General features: G+C 38.6%; 1 protein-coding gene across 2 annotated transcripts; it reads left to right on the top strand.

Moving 5' to 3' along the window:
• The first annotated feature begins 34 nt into the window (after positions 1 to 34).
• LOC118404847 (translocating chain-associated membrane protein 1-like) lies at positions 35 to 15,309 on the top strand. Of its 2 annotated transcripts, XM_035804228.1 has the most exons (10): positions 37 to 262; positions 2,881 to 2,944; positions 3,666 to 3,787; positions 6,283 to 6,399; positions 7,368 to 7,511; positions 7,997 to 8,067; positions 8,689 to 8,799; positions 9,224 to 9,367; positions 10,262 to 10,410; positions 11,115 to 15,309. In XM_035804228.1, the coding sequence occupies exons 1-10, from the start codon at positions 134 to 136 to the stop codon at positions 11,243 to 11,245; spliced, it is 1,182 nt and encodes a 393-aa protein (XP_035660121.1). In that variant the 5' UTR covers positions 37 to 133; the 3' UTR covers positions 11,246 to 15,309. The 2 variants fall into 2 exon arrangements, with proteins under 2 accessions (XP_035660122.1, XP_035660121.1); XM_035804229.1 differs by lacking the exons at positions 10,262 to 10,410; positions 11,115 to 15,309 and adding an exon at positions 9,661 to 9,748 and having other exon boundaries at positions 35 to 262.
• Positions 15,310 to 15,850: the final 541 nt, after the last annotated feature.

Below are 15,850 nucleotides of genomic sequence, written 5' to 3' on the forward strand. Positions count from 1 at the left end.
TGACGTCACGACCTTTTCAACCAATCGTCTTATCTCATTTCATGCATCTGTGGATAAATTTCGGCCTCTTCGAGTTTCGTGGCACCGCGAAGGAGTGGGTTTGTGAAGAAGCTGTGGAGAAAACGCCTTCAAGATGGGGATGCGGAGAAAAGTCGGCAGCACCAAGAGCCCTAGCGTCTTCAGCCACGAGTTCGTCATCCAGAATCATGCGGACATCGTGTCTTGCGTCGCCATGTTCATGGTGGTGGGCCTGATGTTTCAGGTAAGGTGTACACCCACCCTCCCCCTTCCCACTACCTGCCTACTTCCATATGGGGCACTCGTTCCAGCCTTGAAGATAAGAAAACGCCATTTATTTTCTCTTCCCTGCATTTCTTGCCACCATAGATCACAATAACCCTCCTTTTAGGCAACACAATCTGTATAAATTGCAAGAAAACTGAAAACGCGATGTGTTTCTCAACTGCAACCCAAGACGCCATAACCCCGGTTTCCCTTCCTCTAGTCTAGTATCACATTTTTATGTGGCGTTATCATATCCATATGGAGAAGAAAATTAGTAGAATCATCAATATTTTTCTTGGTGTAATTAGTTGCTGATGTTCTCTTTTTGCATTGTTGTTGAAGGTTTTGTAGAGGATTTAAAAGAGAGTACAATTTAAGACTTTTAGTTTTGCACACTGAACACAAAAATCCGTGCAAGTGCCACGTATGCTGAGTAGTGTATGTGACAACTCTACATATCGGATCCCCAAGGTAGTTATACTGATAGCTACAGACTAGCCTGAATCTGATATATGTTTCAATTCATCTACAGAAACAAATTCCTTCTGATATACACGACAGAAAAGATCTGATTTGTTACCGTTTTCTAAACTGATGCCTAATTTTGCATATCTTCCAAATATGGCATATGGTTGATGGGGCCTTCCTAGAAGTACTCACAGTAGTATTTATTTAGAGCCGTCATTTTTAGTATAATTTTCTCTTTGACTTTGAGAAGTGTCAACCATTGGTTAGATCTAGGAAGAAACACAGAGTTGTAGTTTGAATAATTTTGACAACTTTTCATAATTATGGTAATGACATATCCTTTATACTAAATTATAGACCTTAATTTGTGACATAATTCAGAATGTTTGAGAAAATTTGGTGATTACCAGTACCAGGATTTGAAGAATTTTTGGAAAATGGAATGATAATTTAGTTATTCATGTAACATTGTTATTACCTTTTATAATTTGTGTGTATTTTTAAGTAACAAGAAAAGAAAAAGAATTTTTTCAACAACTGTAGACTGTATCACTGATGGGAAGAAATAAAAAAAGAATACAATATGCATAAAGAAATTTGTAATTTGGTTGAAACAAGAAATAATTTAGAAAGTTCCAATTTCAGTCAGAAAGTTTTATTTTCCTTGTATGTGTGGGAAATACCAGGTTACAAGGTAAGATAGGAGAAGGAAGAGTTTTTGTTTTTGAAACATGTATTTGGAAAGTATGTATGCTTCCTCTCTGTTTCATTCCAATATTTTTGTACTGGAAGAAATATGATACACATGTTTGTGTTCTACTACAAACTGATTTTTATTTGTAAGAAACATAATACCCATAACAACAAACTTCCAATCAATTTGCATTGCTGATTATGCTCAGTAATAAGTAATTACCATAAGTAGCCAGCACCCCACGTGACTGTATGTGTACTTAATGCCTAACGTGTTTGTCCGCATACACCTAATGTATGTTTATCTTGTTATGATTATAATCAATGGATATCTATAGTTTATTCATGAATCATAATCATGTACATGTATATTTATTTCTACATGGAGGAGGCAAATTGAAATTGAATAACCAGTTTTAGTGACAAGATTATATATTTTTCTCCAGTCCATTTTGATTTATTGATCTAAATCATTTAATATTTATGTGGTGGTACCTAATTTTTAGGTTATTTTTGTTTATTAGAAGTCTACTGTTTCAGTCAGCCTTGTTAACATCATATCTACTTCCTCAAAGGAAAAAAAAACAAGTCCTTTCTTTCGTTACATCTCCTAATATGGTAAAAGAACTGACATAATCGGATCACCCTTAGGCCGTGTATCTGTCTTTCCCATCAGTGGACAATCTTAAAGTTGTTACAATCAGATGTTGAAGAGAGATACATTTGTAGTCATGATAACCTATGAGTCAAAAGCAATCCTAAAGATATTAAAATCTGATCTTCAAAGGGGATGCTTAGCCTTTGAATCTAAATCAAATCTATTCAAATGGAATTATTCAGTATAGAGATATTATTATACGCATATGTCTCGCAGGCAAAATGAAATTATAGTCCTTTGGCAGGGAGAGTAGAGACTATTATGAAGATACAGGACTATGGAAAACAATTAATTGCATGTGTGAAGTACTGGAAATAATATTTTAGGTATCATTTGTTGCTATGCTGACAATGCGTAAAAGGTATTCATGTGTACATTGTGTGGGTTTTTAATTGGAACCTCTGATTAGATGAAATAGACCCAGATGTGACTAGAAATCATGGTATAGGCTGTGACATATTGAAATGTCATGCGAACCCCCATCCACAGAGTGTGATCCATATTGCCATGTGATGGGTTTGTGCCACAACTTGAGGCATGTTGTGCCTGGAGAAAAATCAATTGCTGGAAAGTGTCACTCAGAAAAGGTTTCATTTTGATGTCTGGAAGTCCTTTTGAAATCCTTTAGAAGAATCATGCTCCAGCAAATCCACAGTGCAATACACTTAAGGTGATGAGAACAAAGCACCTGTTACTGTATGTTCCAATATTTGTATATTTTGTAAAGCAAACACTACAGTCAGGATGATGACAGAATGTTAAATTTATTGTTCCAGGTGACACAGCAGACTGCATCCCTGTTCATCACCATGCAGCATAACCACACTGAGGTCTTCAATGGTGAGTTTTGAGTAAATCATTTTGATAAGTTAACAATGATGGGATGATATACTGATAATGATATTAAAGGCTGAATGATTACTAGATTATCATAATGCATTACAACCATACAAAAGGTTTCAATGTGTTAACAGAAGTCTGTTTTGTAGTCAATAGTCTCCCGACAGTAACTTATCTTTATCATTATTTGCTTGTACAGTTATGTATATGTGATTTTTTTTCTTGGATTTTATAATGTAGGATTTATGCAAAATTTCTTATGACAGATAACAGTTATAGCCTTTTGAAAAAAAAGCTTTGAATGAGATTGACTCACTGTATAAGATAAGCATATTTTGTTGTTCTAAGTTAAAAGAAATCTGCATATAGTACATAAAAAACATAGTTGTTGTGTATTTGTGGAAATGTGACTATGAAAAAAGCGAAAACTAAAATCACTTAAACTTTTAAGATACTGTAAATGCAGAAACTTTTGCGGTGGTTTAATGTTTGCATTTTTTGTGGTGGTCGCTTCACCGGGAACTTAAGACCACCACAAACATTTTTTAAGGCAATAAGAGACTACAGTGCATGGTGCTACCGCAAACTGAAAACCACCACGAAAAGTCCTTTTTCCCGCTACCGCGAAATTAAATCCCCGCGAACTTAAATGCATTTACAGTATACAGTATCCTGTACAAGACCTTAAATTGACCCCCCTCCCACCCCTCTTCCCACACAGACACAGAGCCGCCCACCGAGGTGACCTACTACACCAACGGTCGCAAGGACTTCTGCAGTGTCTTCTTCTACTTGCTCATCGCTATCGTGCTGCATGCTGTCGTGCAAGAGTACATCCTGGACGTGGGTCACAATTTCTATGTTTTTTTTACTGCTCATAAAAAAGGATAGAAAATAGATAATCCTGTAAGAACAAAACACGCACAAACATGTGCTCGGCATGGGGAATCCCCGACCTTCAAGTTCGCGATCGGCGGAAGAATAAAACGTTCACATAAGAGGTGTTCGGCGTAAAAACAACAAGTATACCTTTGCTTCCTTTTGATATGAGTTTTGAGCCCGCAAAATCTTTAAAAACGGCAGAAATTTTCGGGGCAAATTACGGCAAAATATGCTACAAAATGGCGGTCTGAGTTGTTGTTTATCCTAAGCCAATCAGATACTGTAATTCTTGATTTTATTGCGGTAACTTAATTTTAGCGTTTTTAGCGCCCACTAGTCGAGCGCTAAATTTTCATTACGCGACTTTTTCATTACGCGAATTCACCACCGCCCCCCTCCCTCTAATGTCGCGGCACCGATTTCTGGTTTTGTTATATACGGTCACGATATAACTCTTATCCTTTACAAAAACGTGCACACATTACACTAGTAATTCACACAGGAACAAGAAGTTCGTCGTTCTTCAAGAAATAAAACATATATTTAAATGGAAAGTTTGTCGTCATTTCTTTTACAAAATGCAGTGAAAGCATGCTGACGCAAACAACACAAATTCGTTACGAACTGAGCTGCATATTTACACAATCGTATTTATCAATATTATTCTACGCTACGATTTAGAAGTTTGTCCATAAAATATACAAAACAGTTACGAAGTTCACGTTGTGCTACGATGTTACACAAGACTTAGAAAATGTCCGCGTCATCTTAGCGTGCAGACAACAACAGCAAAAATGGCGTCGCAGAAAAAAATACAAAGCCACTACGGAATATTTGGTGTAAATCTACGAATTTCTAGGCAGAAATACAGTCAAATTCATAGCGTCAAAGCGCAATATGTAAGGCGTGTTTTTTTGTGAGCTACGAACAATTCGGAATCAAACCCTCATTACAAGAATCCGCCGCCACCCAAGCGTACAAACAACAACAATCAACTTTCAAAATGGCGCCGACCCTGCGCCGCATGCATGGTTCTCACAAAATTATTTCTGCGCCGCCGCATCGAGGTCGGCAACCTTCAAGTCTGGCGATGTTTTTTGTGTGAAAAGTTTGCGATCTTGTTCGTTCCATGGCGGGCGACTTCTTCCAGAAACGTCTTTTTGATCGAATGCGTGGCCGATTCGAGATTCGCTGACGTCCCTCACAAGTTTTCGCTACCAAATTTCGCAATCTTGGTCCTGCTTCCGGAGTATGGTGGTGGTTCCCGCTACGTTTTTTCTCGCTGTTCGCCGCCTGTATGGCTTTCTCAGCTTCCTTATTCACGACAGCAGTATCAAGTGGGCTGTTGTCATCGTTAGGTCGGCTATGTCCGTCAAAATTTAGCGGGCCGCCGGCCGGCCAGAGTCGGCGGCCGTCAAGCGCGTTTTGAAATCACCGCGTCGGTATGGAAGTTGTTTATTATTCAGAACCACACGCAGCGCCGGCGTGTATGTTATTTCTAGTCATGTATTTTTCGGACTTTAGGCATGTAAACTATCGAGGGTTTTGGTGATATTCATGCTATTTTTTCACACATCCGACTGAAAATTTAGCGGCTCCTTCACAACGCTAAAATTAAGTGACGCGAGTTACTCCATTTTCCCCAAAACGCTATAATTTCCAGACGCGAGAATTTCAAGAATTACAGTAGTTAGCTGCCCCTGACGTCACAGTTCTCGCGAGATTTTTTTGTGAGAATTTGCGAGAGTTTACGATATTTTCGCCGCCATTACCGCTAGTTATCTGCATGATGTTTTTCGTCATTTCTCAACGCAACTTTCTCAATCTTTGGAAGGTTTTAGATGATCTACAAGTATACTGCAACATAAAAGAGAATATATACAAGTTCTATTTTTTTCCAAGTCCAAGAAGTGTTCCTGCCGTTCCGGTTTTAACCGGACTTGAACCGAAACTTTTTACAAGTCTAGTGCCGGGTTCGGCGCAGCACACCGTACGCAACACTTATGAAAACTTCCTTGTACTTGTAGTTGTTTTGTTTTTCCTTGCAACAATTAAATTTAATTTTCGCGTTTTTACAATTAGATTTAATTTTCGCGGCTTTACAATTAAATTTAATTTTCGCGGTTTTACAATTAAATTTAATTTTCGCGGTTTTCGCGGCACTCCGTTCCCAAGTGGACGGCCTCTCGGCTGAGGTCTGGCGGAAACACTGTTCCAGGGACATGCAGCCGCACTCTCATTGGTTCAACTGCTAATTGTTGTCCTCTCATTGGTTCAACTGCTAATTGTAATGGACAGTCAGAATAAGTGTTGATGCTAGTCACTGTACTAGTATTTAGGAAGAGGGGACACAGCACAGATCTGATAAGTAGAAGAAGGCTGTACTCAGCACTATCAAAAGATAATGATGTTTCCTATTTGTGTTTAAACCTTGTTTTCCCTCTCGTGTTCTGTAGAAGGTGAACCGACGTCTGCACCTCTCCAAGGTCAAGCACAGCAAGTTCAACGAGTCCGGCCAGCTGGTCATCTTCTACGTGGCCTCGGTCATCTGGGGGGCCAACATCATCTTCGAGGTTTGTGGTTTGCTACTGTTGATACTTGGCAGGCCTGAAGTTTGATTAGAAAACATGTTACTCTATTTTCTATGCATAGACAGATACAAAGGAAATGCGTGAAGTACACGTCTTGTCTTGTGCAAACAAGCAATTATACTAATACTAATAATAGTCTCAATTTTTTGCTTTTCTAACATTTTTAAGGAAACTGCACTTTTGAAGACAGTAATATACAGTAAATTTGAAGAGTTTGGTAAATGTTTTAGTCAGCATCTTGTTTTTTAAAGTTTTCTGAACTCTTAGATGGAATTTACATTTCTCCATTGTCAAATGGACACGTTATGTTGATAAAAGTCTTGTTTACATAATTTATGAGCTTCAGCTATACAAGAAATGGGAGAAACCCCTGAAATTGCATTCATGAAAAATGGAGTTATAGTTTTTGGTGTCTGTGTGCTTGTGTGTGTGTGTGTTTGCTTGCTTGTTTTTGTTTCTGGATAGTTATAGTCAGCATAACTTAAGAATGCTGGATAGATTGTGTTGATATTTGGTATGTAGGTACATGTAGGTCTTTGCAAAATAAAGGTCAAGTTTGGGCCCCCTGGTATGTGACTTTTTTTTTTTTAATTCGCATTTCTTTAAAGAGGATGAGACGGAAAGCAGACCCTGCTTATCGAGGTCTTCTCCTCATGTACATAAACAAAATAAGGACAAACATACAGGACTACAAAATGCTAAATAACAAAGTCAAGAGATAATGATAACAACATGAAATAAAACAACAAGAAATCAAATAACAAAGTGACGTGTAGCTGGTATACAAACTTAGAAGTAATCAAATAAGGTTATAAGTCAACTAAAACAACCTGTCTATTGAACACAAGACATAATTACATGAAAATAAACAAGGAATCAAATAACAGAGTGACATGTGGCTGATATACAAACTTAGAAATAATCATCAAATGATTCATTTGTTTTATCAGGAGAACTACATCACCAACATCGCCCAGCTGTGGGAGGGTTACCCCCACACTGACATGCTGTTCCAAACCAAGTTCTTCTACATCTGCCAGCTGGCATACTGGGTCCACTGCTTCCCAGAACTCTACTTCCAGAAAGTCAAGAAGGTCAGGGTTTCTTCAGACATGTTTTAGTACCCGGTTGTATCCTTGGAAGAAAAGATAGACTTTGATTTCATCCTTCTCATGGTTACTTCCTTCAAACTTTTTTCCTGTCCTTTTACCCTCCATACTAAATTTTTTTTCGTTCTGTTTACCACACTTTTCTTTAATTCAAATTATTGTCATTTTTAAGGATTGCTAGTCTATTCTTATTTCTCCTTCCTCCCTCCCCCCTCCTTTTCCTCTCTTCCGTCTTGCATTCACTCCTTCATTCCTTTCCTTTCACTTTCTTTCTTCCCTCTTTCCTTCCTTTATTTCTTTACTTCCCTCCTCATTCCTTTGTACTTTTCTACCTTCTTCCTTCTTTCAATAACTCAATACCAAAATAAAAGTTACGTATGTACCTACATACCTCAGTAACTGTTGTGCCATTTACTGGAAATACTTGCTTCTCATTTTTTGATGTTCGTACATTCTACCCTTATCTCCAGGATGAGATGCCTGCCCGGGTGCAGTATGCCTCCCTGTACCTTGTCTTCATCGGCGCCACCTATGCTCTCAAGTGAGTACTGCACCTTTTTGCTGATCCTCAAATCCCTTTAACTATACATGTATACATGTCTTGAATACAGGAATGAATGACTTGTTGGCTGTGATGTTTTGTCCCTTTGATTCTTGTTGCAACATTCATGGTATCTATTTTGAAAATGTTTCCTGTTTCCCTACCTAACCTAGAAAAACCTGCCGACCCTAGACTTTTTTTGGGGGTGGGCAGTGGAGTCACATAGCTTCCATTTAGAATTTTTATTTAACCTGCTTCCTATTGAAGTAAAAACACTGCTTGTTCTATCTAATGAAGAATAAATGTATCTATCATGCACAAAGTTAAAGTTTGACATTGAAACTTTAAAAGATACGTGTCCTTATGCGATTCAATTCACGTTGTTCAACTGTGTATTGTAATATGTATCAATAGAGTTTTGGCCAGCCTGAAAAAAAATTAAAGGAAAAAAAAGATAACACCTACCGACCGACGCTATTTTTTTCAGGACTGAAACAGGAAACACAACAATTTTTTCCTAGGCCTTGTCCCACTATATATGCAGCCTGTAGAGGATGCCATCCATAAGATTTACTTGTTGTAGCCTTACATCATTAACATGTTTGTCCCCCTCCCTGCCAGCCTGACCCGTGTTGGCCTGTGCTGCATGGTCATCCACTACTTCATGGAGGCTCTGTTCCACGTGTCCCGCATGCTGTACTACAGCGAGAAAATGGACTTTGCTAAAACTGGGTAAGGAACAGATTACATACAGCCTAGAATCCATCCTATTCTGGTTCCAGTTCCCTTCTCTGGTAGTTTCCCACAGTAGAATATTCTGGCCTTTTTTTCCCTTAAACGTTTGGCCCTCACATTTTCAATCAGTAACTGTTTTTGCATAGACTATTACTCCAAAGCTTGTAAGGGTGTGGAAGCTTTATAAGCTGTGGAAACATTTATAAGCTGTTTCACAGTTGGAACTGCACATGTGCAAGGTCAAAGGTAAAGCCCCCTAACTAGTAAACAGTTCTTGTGTGTACCATGCTTGACACATGTCCAGATATGTTTTGTTTATGTCTCCGGGGCCTTCAACTTTGATATCATGCCATTAAAGAAGGTCTTATTGAGAGATATCAGAAAATACAATACTTTGAAAGTGTGTTGATATTCCTGGCAGTTTCTCCATCTGGGCCGTGCTGTTCGTGATCGCCCGTTTCCTGACTGTGACGCTGGCCGTGCTCACCTTCTGGTTTGGACTGGGGCGCGCAGAAAACCAGACCTTCGACCTCGCCACCGGCAACTTCAACACTTTCCTTATAAGGTAAACTCAGCATTTGTAACAATTAGACAACAGGAAACAGAGGGAACAGTATTTTTTCTGTTTGCATGGATAATGAATTGTTGTACTTGTAACCTAACAACATTTATTGATCATAAACTTGTACCAAAATCATAATCCTTGAAGTGTAGCTTTTACCTTTAGATCTAGTGTCTAGTTGCCATCTCCCTGGGATTTTGTATACAGGTGTCATGATAAATCAGTGTTGTCAGGATTAATCAGTCATGTAATGATTAATCAGCTATTTCATGATTAATCAGTGATTTTGATTCCAGGATCAACTGCCTGGCAGCCATCTCCCTGCTGCAGGTGTGGATGATGTGTCATGATGTCATGATTAATCGTTGATGTCATGATTTCTTGATTCCAGGATCAACTGCCTGGCAGCCATCTCCCTGCTGCAGGTGTGGATGATATGTCCTGATGTCATGATTAATCAGTGATGTCATGATTTCTTGATTCCAGGATCAACTGCCTGGCAGCCATCTCCCAACTGCAGGTGTGGATGATGTGTCATGATGTCATGATTAATCAGTGATGTCATGATTTTGATTCCAGGATCAACTGCCTGGCAGCAATCTCCCTGCTGCAGGTGTGGACGATGTTTGATGATGTCATGATTAATCAGTGATGTCATGATTTTGATTCCAGGATCAACTGCCTGGCAGCCATCTCCCTGCTGCCGGTGTGGATGTGTCATGATGTCATGATTATTCAGTGATGTCATGATTATTCAGTGATGTCATGATTTCTTGATTCCAGGATCAACTGCCTGGCAGCCATCTCCCTGCTGCAGGTGTGGATGATGTGTCATGATGTCATGATTATTCAGTGATGTCATGATTATTCAGCGATGTCATGATTTCTTGATTCCAGGATCAACTGCCTGGCAGCCATCTCCCTGCTGCAGGTGTGGATGATGTGGAACTTCCTGAACTTCCAGCTGCGGCGGTACCGGGAGGCCACGGCGGCCAAGCAGAAGGCCAAGCAGCGACAGAAGGAGAGGAGAGAGGCCAAGCTGCAAGGTAAGAAACATACGTCATATAGCAGTTACTCAAGCAACTGGACATGATTTTGGAAACAGTCGGACATTTTAGGTAGAAACCACTACCTTTTGTCAGTGACACTGAGGAGATCTTGTTGAACAGCAGTTTGTATACCAATAACAACAAACAAATAACAATGAATAGATATGTAAAGGTGGTGAAGACATAGTTTAGATAGTAAGGAATCTTTGCTATAGATTGTGTTCACATCTGATTGTGCATATGAACAGTACAGAGTACAATGATCTTCCTGCTATAGATTTCCAATCATTTTAGCAAATACTCAGACATATTGTTGTAACGTTGATGACAATGCAATGCTAATAGGACACCAACATGGCGATGATAAGACATCATTGATAGTGCCACAGATGTTTATAATTATACTAAAGCGTGGCATAATGGTCTCCAGCCCTACTGGTTTACCATAGTTCTGTGTACCAAGATAAGTCATTAACAAGTATGTTTAGGTTAGTGTTTAGGCAATTATTCTCTAGAAGGGGTGTCCCTTGAAAGAAAGAGAACTAGACATCAGGAAAAAGAACCCAATATATATTTTGAAAAGATAAGTTGACCTCATTTGGTAAAGCCACATAGTACTGTTAGCTGTATGAAAAACAATTATGTTTCACCTTGAATGAGGATTGTTGCTTTACTTTTCCCTTTTCTGTACTTGGTTCCAGCCGCCAAGAAAAGGGGTAGCGAGGCGTCCTCGGATGAGGGCGGTGACACTGACGTGAGCCTCACCCCCCGCGCCAACAAGGCGGAAAATGGCGGCCCCCGCACGCGCAACCGTGGCGGCAAGAAGCACTAGGCTGTCGTCAACCTGCAAGCTTTCCCACGTTTGTAGCCGACGCTTCTTAACCTTAACACCCCCTATACACAAGTGGTATAGTCCAAGTTACAACACAGTGTATGTGTTCTTGGACTATACCATTTTGGTTCGGGGGAGGCGTTACTGAGGAGAATGGTGTTATACACTGATATCTCTGTATATCCTCATTCAAAAACTACATGTAAAATGTTGGTTTCCCATTATTCTGATCCATGATTTTTATGGTAAATTCTGCTTTAAAGTTAAGTGGGTGTGCATTCATGAACGGAATAAAATCATCCGGTATATAAATTATAAGATAAAATGTTTCGCCCCATTAAACTCATCTCTAAACTCGATTTGTTGAGTTGAAGCAAAAAAATATGGTAAAACCAGGCAAGAAAAAGAACACATGTTGTGCAAGGCACTTACACAAGAGAAACCACCACTGTAATTAATACAACATTGCATGTACATAAAATAAGCATATAATAAGATAGGTTTACATAATCAGGAGTTTATGTCTTTTGCGAATTCTTCAGGGGTTTTTTACCCTGTTCATTACTTCAAGTTGTAAAAACACAGTAGTTTGGAAATGGTTAATTAAGTAGACTTACAGTAAACTTTCAATATCTTTAAATGAAGACTTTTAGGAGTACTTCAGGAAGTCAAAGCTGTATCATAATGCTCATCTTTGTAATCAAGATTTTTCGCACTTTGACATTTCAACTTTGACCTATGAGCAGCTGACCTCTACTTTAATGTCAGCCTATGACCTCCGGAACTTACGCATTTTGCAATTGGCAAAATCTATAGATTGACAGTAAGAAATGAATAGAGTGTCAGAAATAATAAGACAGTGTTGAAAATAGCACAGTTTTTGCTATGCAAAACTGTAACTGAGTGTAAAAGTCTAGGAATTCTAAGACAATACATTGTAGGACAATAATATAAGTTACTAGTACATGAAGATGTTATTGACAGTAAAAGGACTTGGAATGTTGTAAAAAAAAAGTGGCAACACAGAAATGTTAGCTTCAGAATTTAATAGAAATATAACAGTTGTCTTGATGTAACAAATACAAGAATGGTTTTCTGATGTCAGACACAAATGGCTCCTATACAAAAATGCTACTCTAAGCTCTAGCAGAAGCAATTTCTCATGGAAATACAGTAGAAATGTTGGGAATAAAACACAGAAGATAGTTGCAGTTTACTACTTCTCAGATAGGGGGCGGCGCTGTTGTATAATAAGCCAGAAGTGCTTGAAATGGTAGGCTTATACATGTAATTACATAGGGACATACGTTAGGGGGGATGTCGGTGTAGGTTGCTATAGTATCAGTGGTAGGCATCCAATACTTAATAAATAACATTTAAAAATGCATTGACTTGCACGTACCTATCATATAGGTACGTCTCTATTTTTGCAATTTTTCCAATGAAAGTGAAACCGTAAGTAAACCGTGAAATGAACCGAACAAAAAATAAAGTATTATTCTAGAAGAAGCCTTGAGGGATGGTACTTTAATTGCTCAGAATAGTTGCACTGTGATACTAACGGTTGAAATATTATCTGTGTTTCTAAGTTTGCCATTTTCACTATCAACGCAAACTTTTTGCACATGCAAAGAAACATTACCACTTCCATTTCACTTTTATTAGTATTTAAACATTATACAGTGATCTGTATCTACAACTTCTATACCTGCCTTTCAAAGAAAATGAGCAACTTGTTCAATGAGCTACTATCTTTAGTAAAACATGATAGCAAAAAAAAAGATATTCCAGTGAATGTAACAAAACTACAGAGATACATAAATCGGCATGTAGAATGCTCATTCTGAACATAAATGTTTGAACTCTTAAAAAATTATAACTGTGCACTGTTGCAATTGTAGAAGACCATCTGGTAAAATGCTCTGCACTGATTGGTTGGATAGAGTGATGTAATTAAGTTCAGATAACCTTGTCATGCCAGCTGTTTGTCTTCACCGGCAGCCGCAGAGCCCTACCAAGAGAAAAAAGAACAAAAAGTGAAGAAAAAAAGTATTTTTCCACAGATGTCTTTGATGTATTCATGTTTAACAAGGTCTTTGTATCAGGACAAAGAAAGATACTGATGATAGTTGTTTTTTGATTGGTGACCAGTGCTCATTGACTGTCGTATATGTCAACAGCCATGTTTGTGGAATTGTTGTGAAGGAAAAAAAGACTAACTCTACAGGATTTGAGAAAACTGCTACAAGACGCAAGGTTTTCATGACAGCTTGTCGTTGCTTCTTGTTGCCATGGCAACTGTGTAGCTACTCTACAGACCTTCCTTGTAGTGTTTTTTATCAGGAACTTGTAGCACCAGAGATGTGTTGTTTTGTAATTTAACAAAGATTTAAATTTTCTGTGTAAAGATGAGAAGTCGATGTTTCTTAAGCGTCTTCTCATGCCAGGCTCAGGTCTTGTACATTTTAAGCAGCAAGCCTAAATTACTGTCCTGTTTTCTGCCCTTCTATTTGAATTGCTGGTTGCCAGCCAATCAGTAGCAAGAGTTTCCACAGGCAGTAATGTGATTGGCTGCTGATGGCTTGCCAGCACAGCAAGAAGGGTAGATTGCAGGCCAATACACAAGGGCCATTGATTGGCAAGTAGTATGGCATAAGGAAAGGGTATGACTATACTCCTGCGTTCAGTGTGATGCCGATATCATACACTGACGTACATGTTCAACAAGTCTTGTTCCAATGTAACGTTTAATAGATGTTTTGTAAATTGGTCATATGATGGAGACTTTACAGCAGTCAAAACCTCTGCAGAAGTGAATAGCACTACTTGTTTTACTGTCACAAAATTCCTAATCTGTGGTCGCAATAACTGTTTGGTACTGTGATTATAACTAATGGGAGGAGGGTTGTTAGAAATGGTGCATATTTTTGTCCAATGTGGTGGAATATATTGAATTTTGTAATCTTGCACGTTTTGACATACCTTCATTGCTGTATCTGTCATCTATGTAGTAATTATTCTAATGATGTATACTAGGATAGTGTGGATGATATTAATGATATCCAGATATGTATATTTAGTTGTATTTGCTGTTGATTTAGGTAGTGTACATTGTATTGGTATAGAAATTGTGTACTTAGTTTGTGACTTACTGTATCTATGGCGACAGGTCACATGATAATTATGTAGTACTTAATTGGCTATTGCTTATATTTGTTCATCAGTTTCCATGGTGATCTTAACCCAGTCTGCTGTAACAGCCCTTCTGATTGGCCAGAACCATGTTCTATGTATCAAAAAAATATTGTCAAGACCAATCAGGTCACAAAACAGTATTTTTACAGATTTGACTCCTGTGTCAAAAAAATTGCCTTTGCAGAGCATTGCATGGTGGTAGACCATTGTAACGTTACAGTAACTGTTAAAAGAAAGCGCCATACTTTGCAAAGTGTATAACATTGGAAATTCTCTACTAAGCTACCAGAAATGTATGAAATGTCATTCTATGTTTACGAAGTTAAGTATAAGAAAGTTGGTTTCCTTGCACCAAGCCGCACCACGGTAAAAACGCATTGATGGAAGACCGTCTGCATCAGTTCAAACCTACACATACCACAGTTGTTTGGGTCTTCTCGTACAAGGAGAGCAATTAATCAGTTGGCTTAGATAATACAGATTCAGATGTACTATTTGGGAAAGATATTTTCCATATCTTGATGACTGTGACATTATCTGATGTCTTTGTTAGATCCCACCTAATTGTTCAGTAGTGCCAAAGTGTTGATACGCATTTTGTGAAATCTGTATGAATTTTATAGAATTAGACTTGAGACGTGCAGATTGTAATGAAATTCAAACAAATTTTATGAAAACTGACTAACCCTTAGGTGAAAGCATTTCATATGTTTTCTCAAAATATGTTTAAGTAAGATTCATGAGAATTTCATGAAATTGGTATGAATGCTTTGATACTGCTGTTCTTCTCTTCCATCTGTTGCTGGAGCTTGTGTAAGCTGTGAAGGCAAGGATGAACGTTTGTGTCAATAAACTTTCTAAGTGATAAACAGTTTTGTCATCTTTTCTGCATGCTGTTTTAAATTCAAGTTAGGTCATGATGATTCAAATATCATCATCATCGTTCATCCTCGTGTGAGGAGGAGCAGACGAAGTTAGTCCTCCAGAACTGCTTGTCCTTCATCGCAGAGAGTAGCTCTTGCCCTTCCAGCCCTGTTTCGACCTCAATGAGTTTCTTAAGAGTTGTGCTTGGGCGGCCAACCCTTCTCTTCGCGTCGGGGGACCACAGCAAGAGTCTTCCAGCTGGTTCATTGCCACGAGCTACATGACCCGCAAGGCATAGTCGACGCTGCTTCACTTTTGAAGAGACTTTTGGTAGTGACCCATACAACTGTTTGTTTGTAGTGTGTTTCCACCATGGACAGTGGACGGATGATTCAAATATAAGGACGATAACATCCTTGTGTGCATCAATTTTGTCCATTTCAAAAAAAAAAAGCGGTTTGCACATACTGTAAGTGGTACAAATCAGCTGCAAATGGAGCAAATATATCATGCCATAACTTGCAAAAGCACAACCGAAAACGGATA

This window comes from Branchiostoma floridae, chromosome 17 (assembly GCF_000003815.2).
Source record: "Branchiostoma floridae strain S238N-H82 chromosome 17, Bfl_VNyyK, whole genome shotgun sequence".
NCBI classification, from domain to species: Eukaryota; Metazoa; Chordata; class Leptocardii; order Amphioxiformes; family Branchiostomatidae; genus Branchiostoma; species Branchiostoma floridae.

What these genes read in the sequence shown, in the direction of transcription:
- LOC118404847 (XM_035804228.1), top strand. Translation starts at nt 134, where the DNA reads ATGGGGATGCGGAGAAAAGTCGGCAGCACCAAGAGCCCTAGCGTCTTC. An exon ending in GGCGCCACCTATGCTCTCAA is followed by an intron (nt 8,068 to 8,688) that starts GTGAGTACTGCA and finishes CCTCCCTGCCAG; the next exon opens with CCTGACCCGTGTTGGCCTGT. An exon ending in TTCAACACTTTCCTTATAAG is followed by an intron (nt 9,368 to 10,261) that starts GTAAACTCAGCA and finishes TCTTGATTCCAG; the next exon opens with GATCAACTGCCTGGCAGCCA.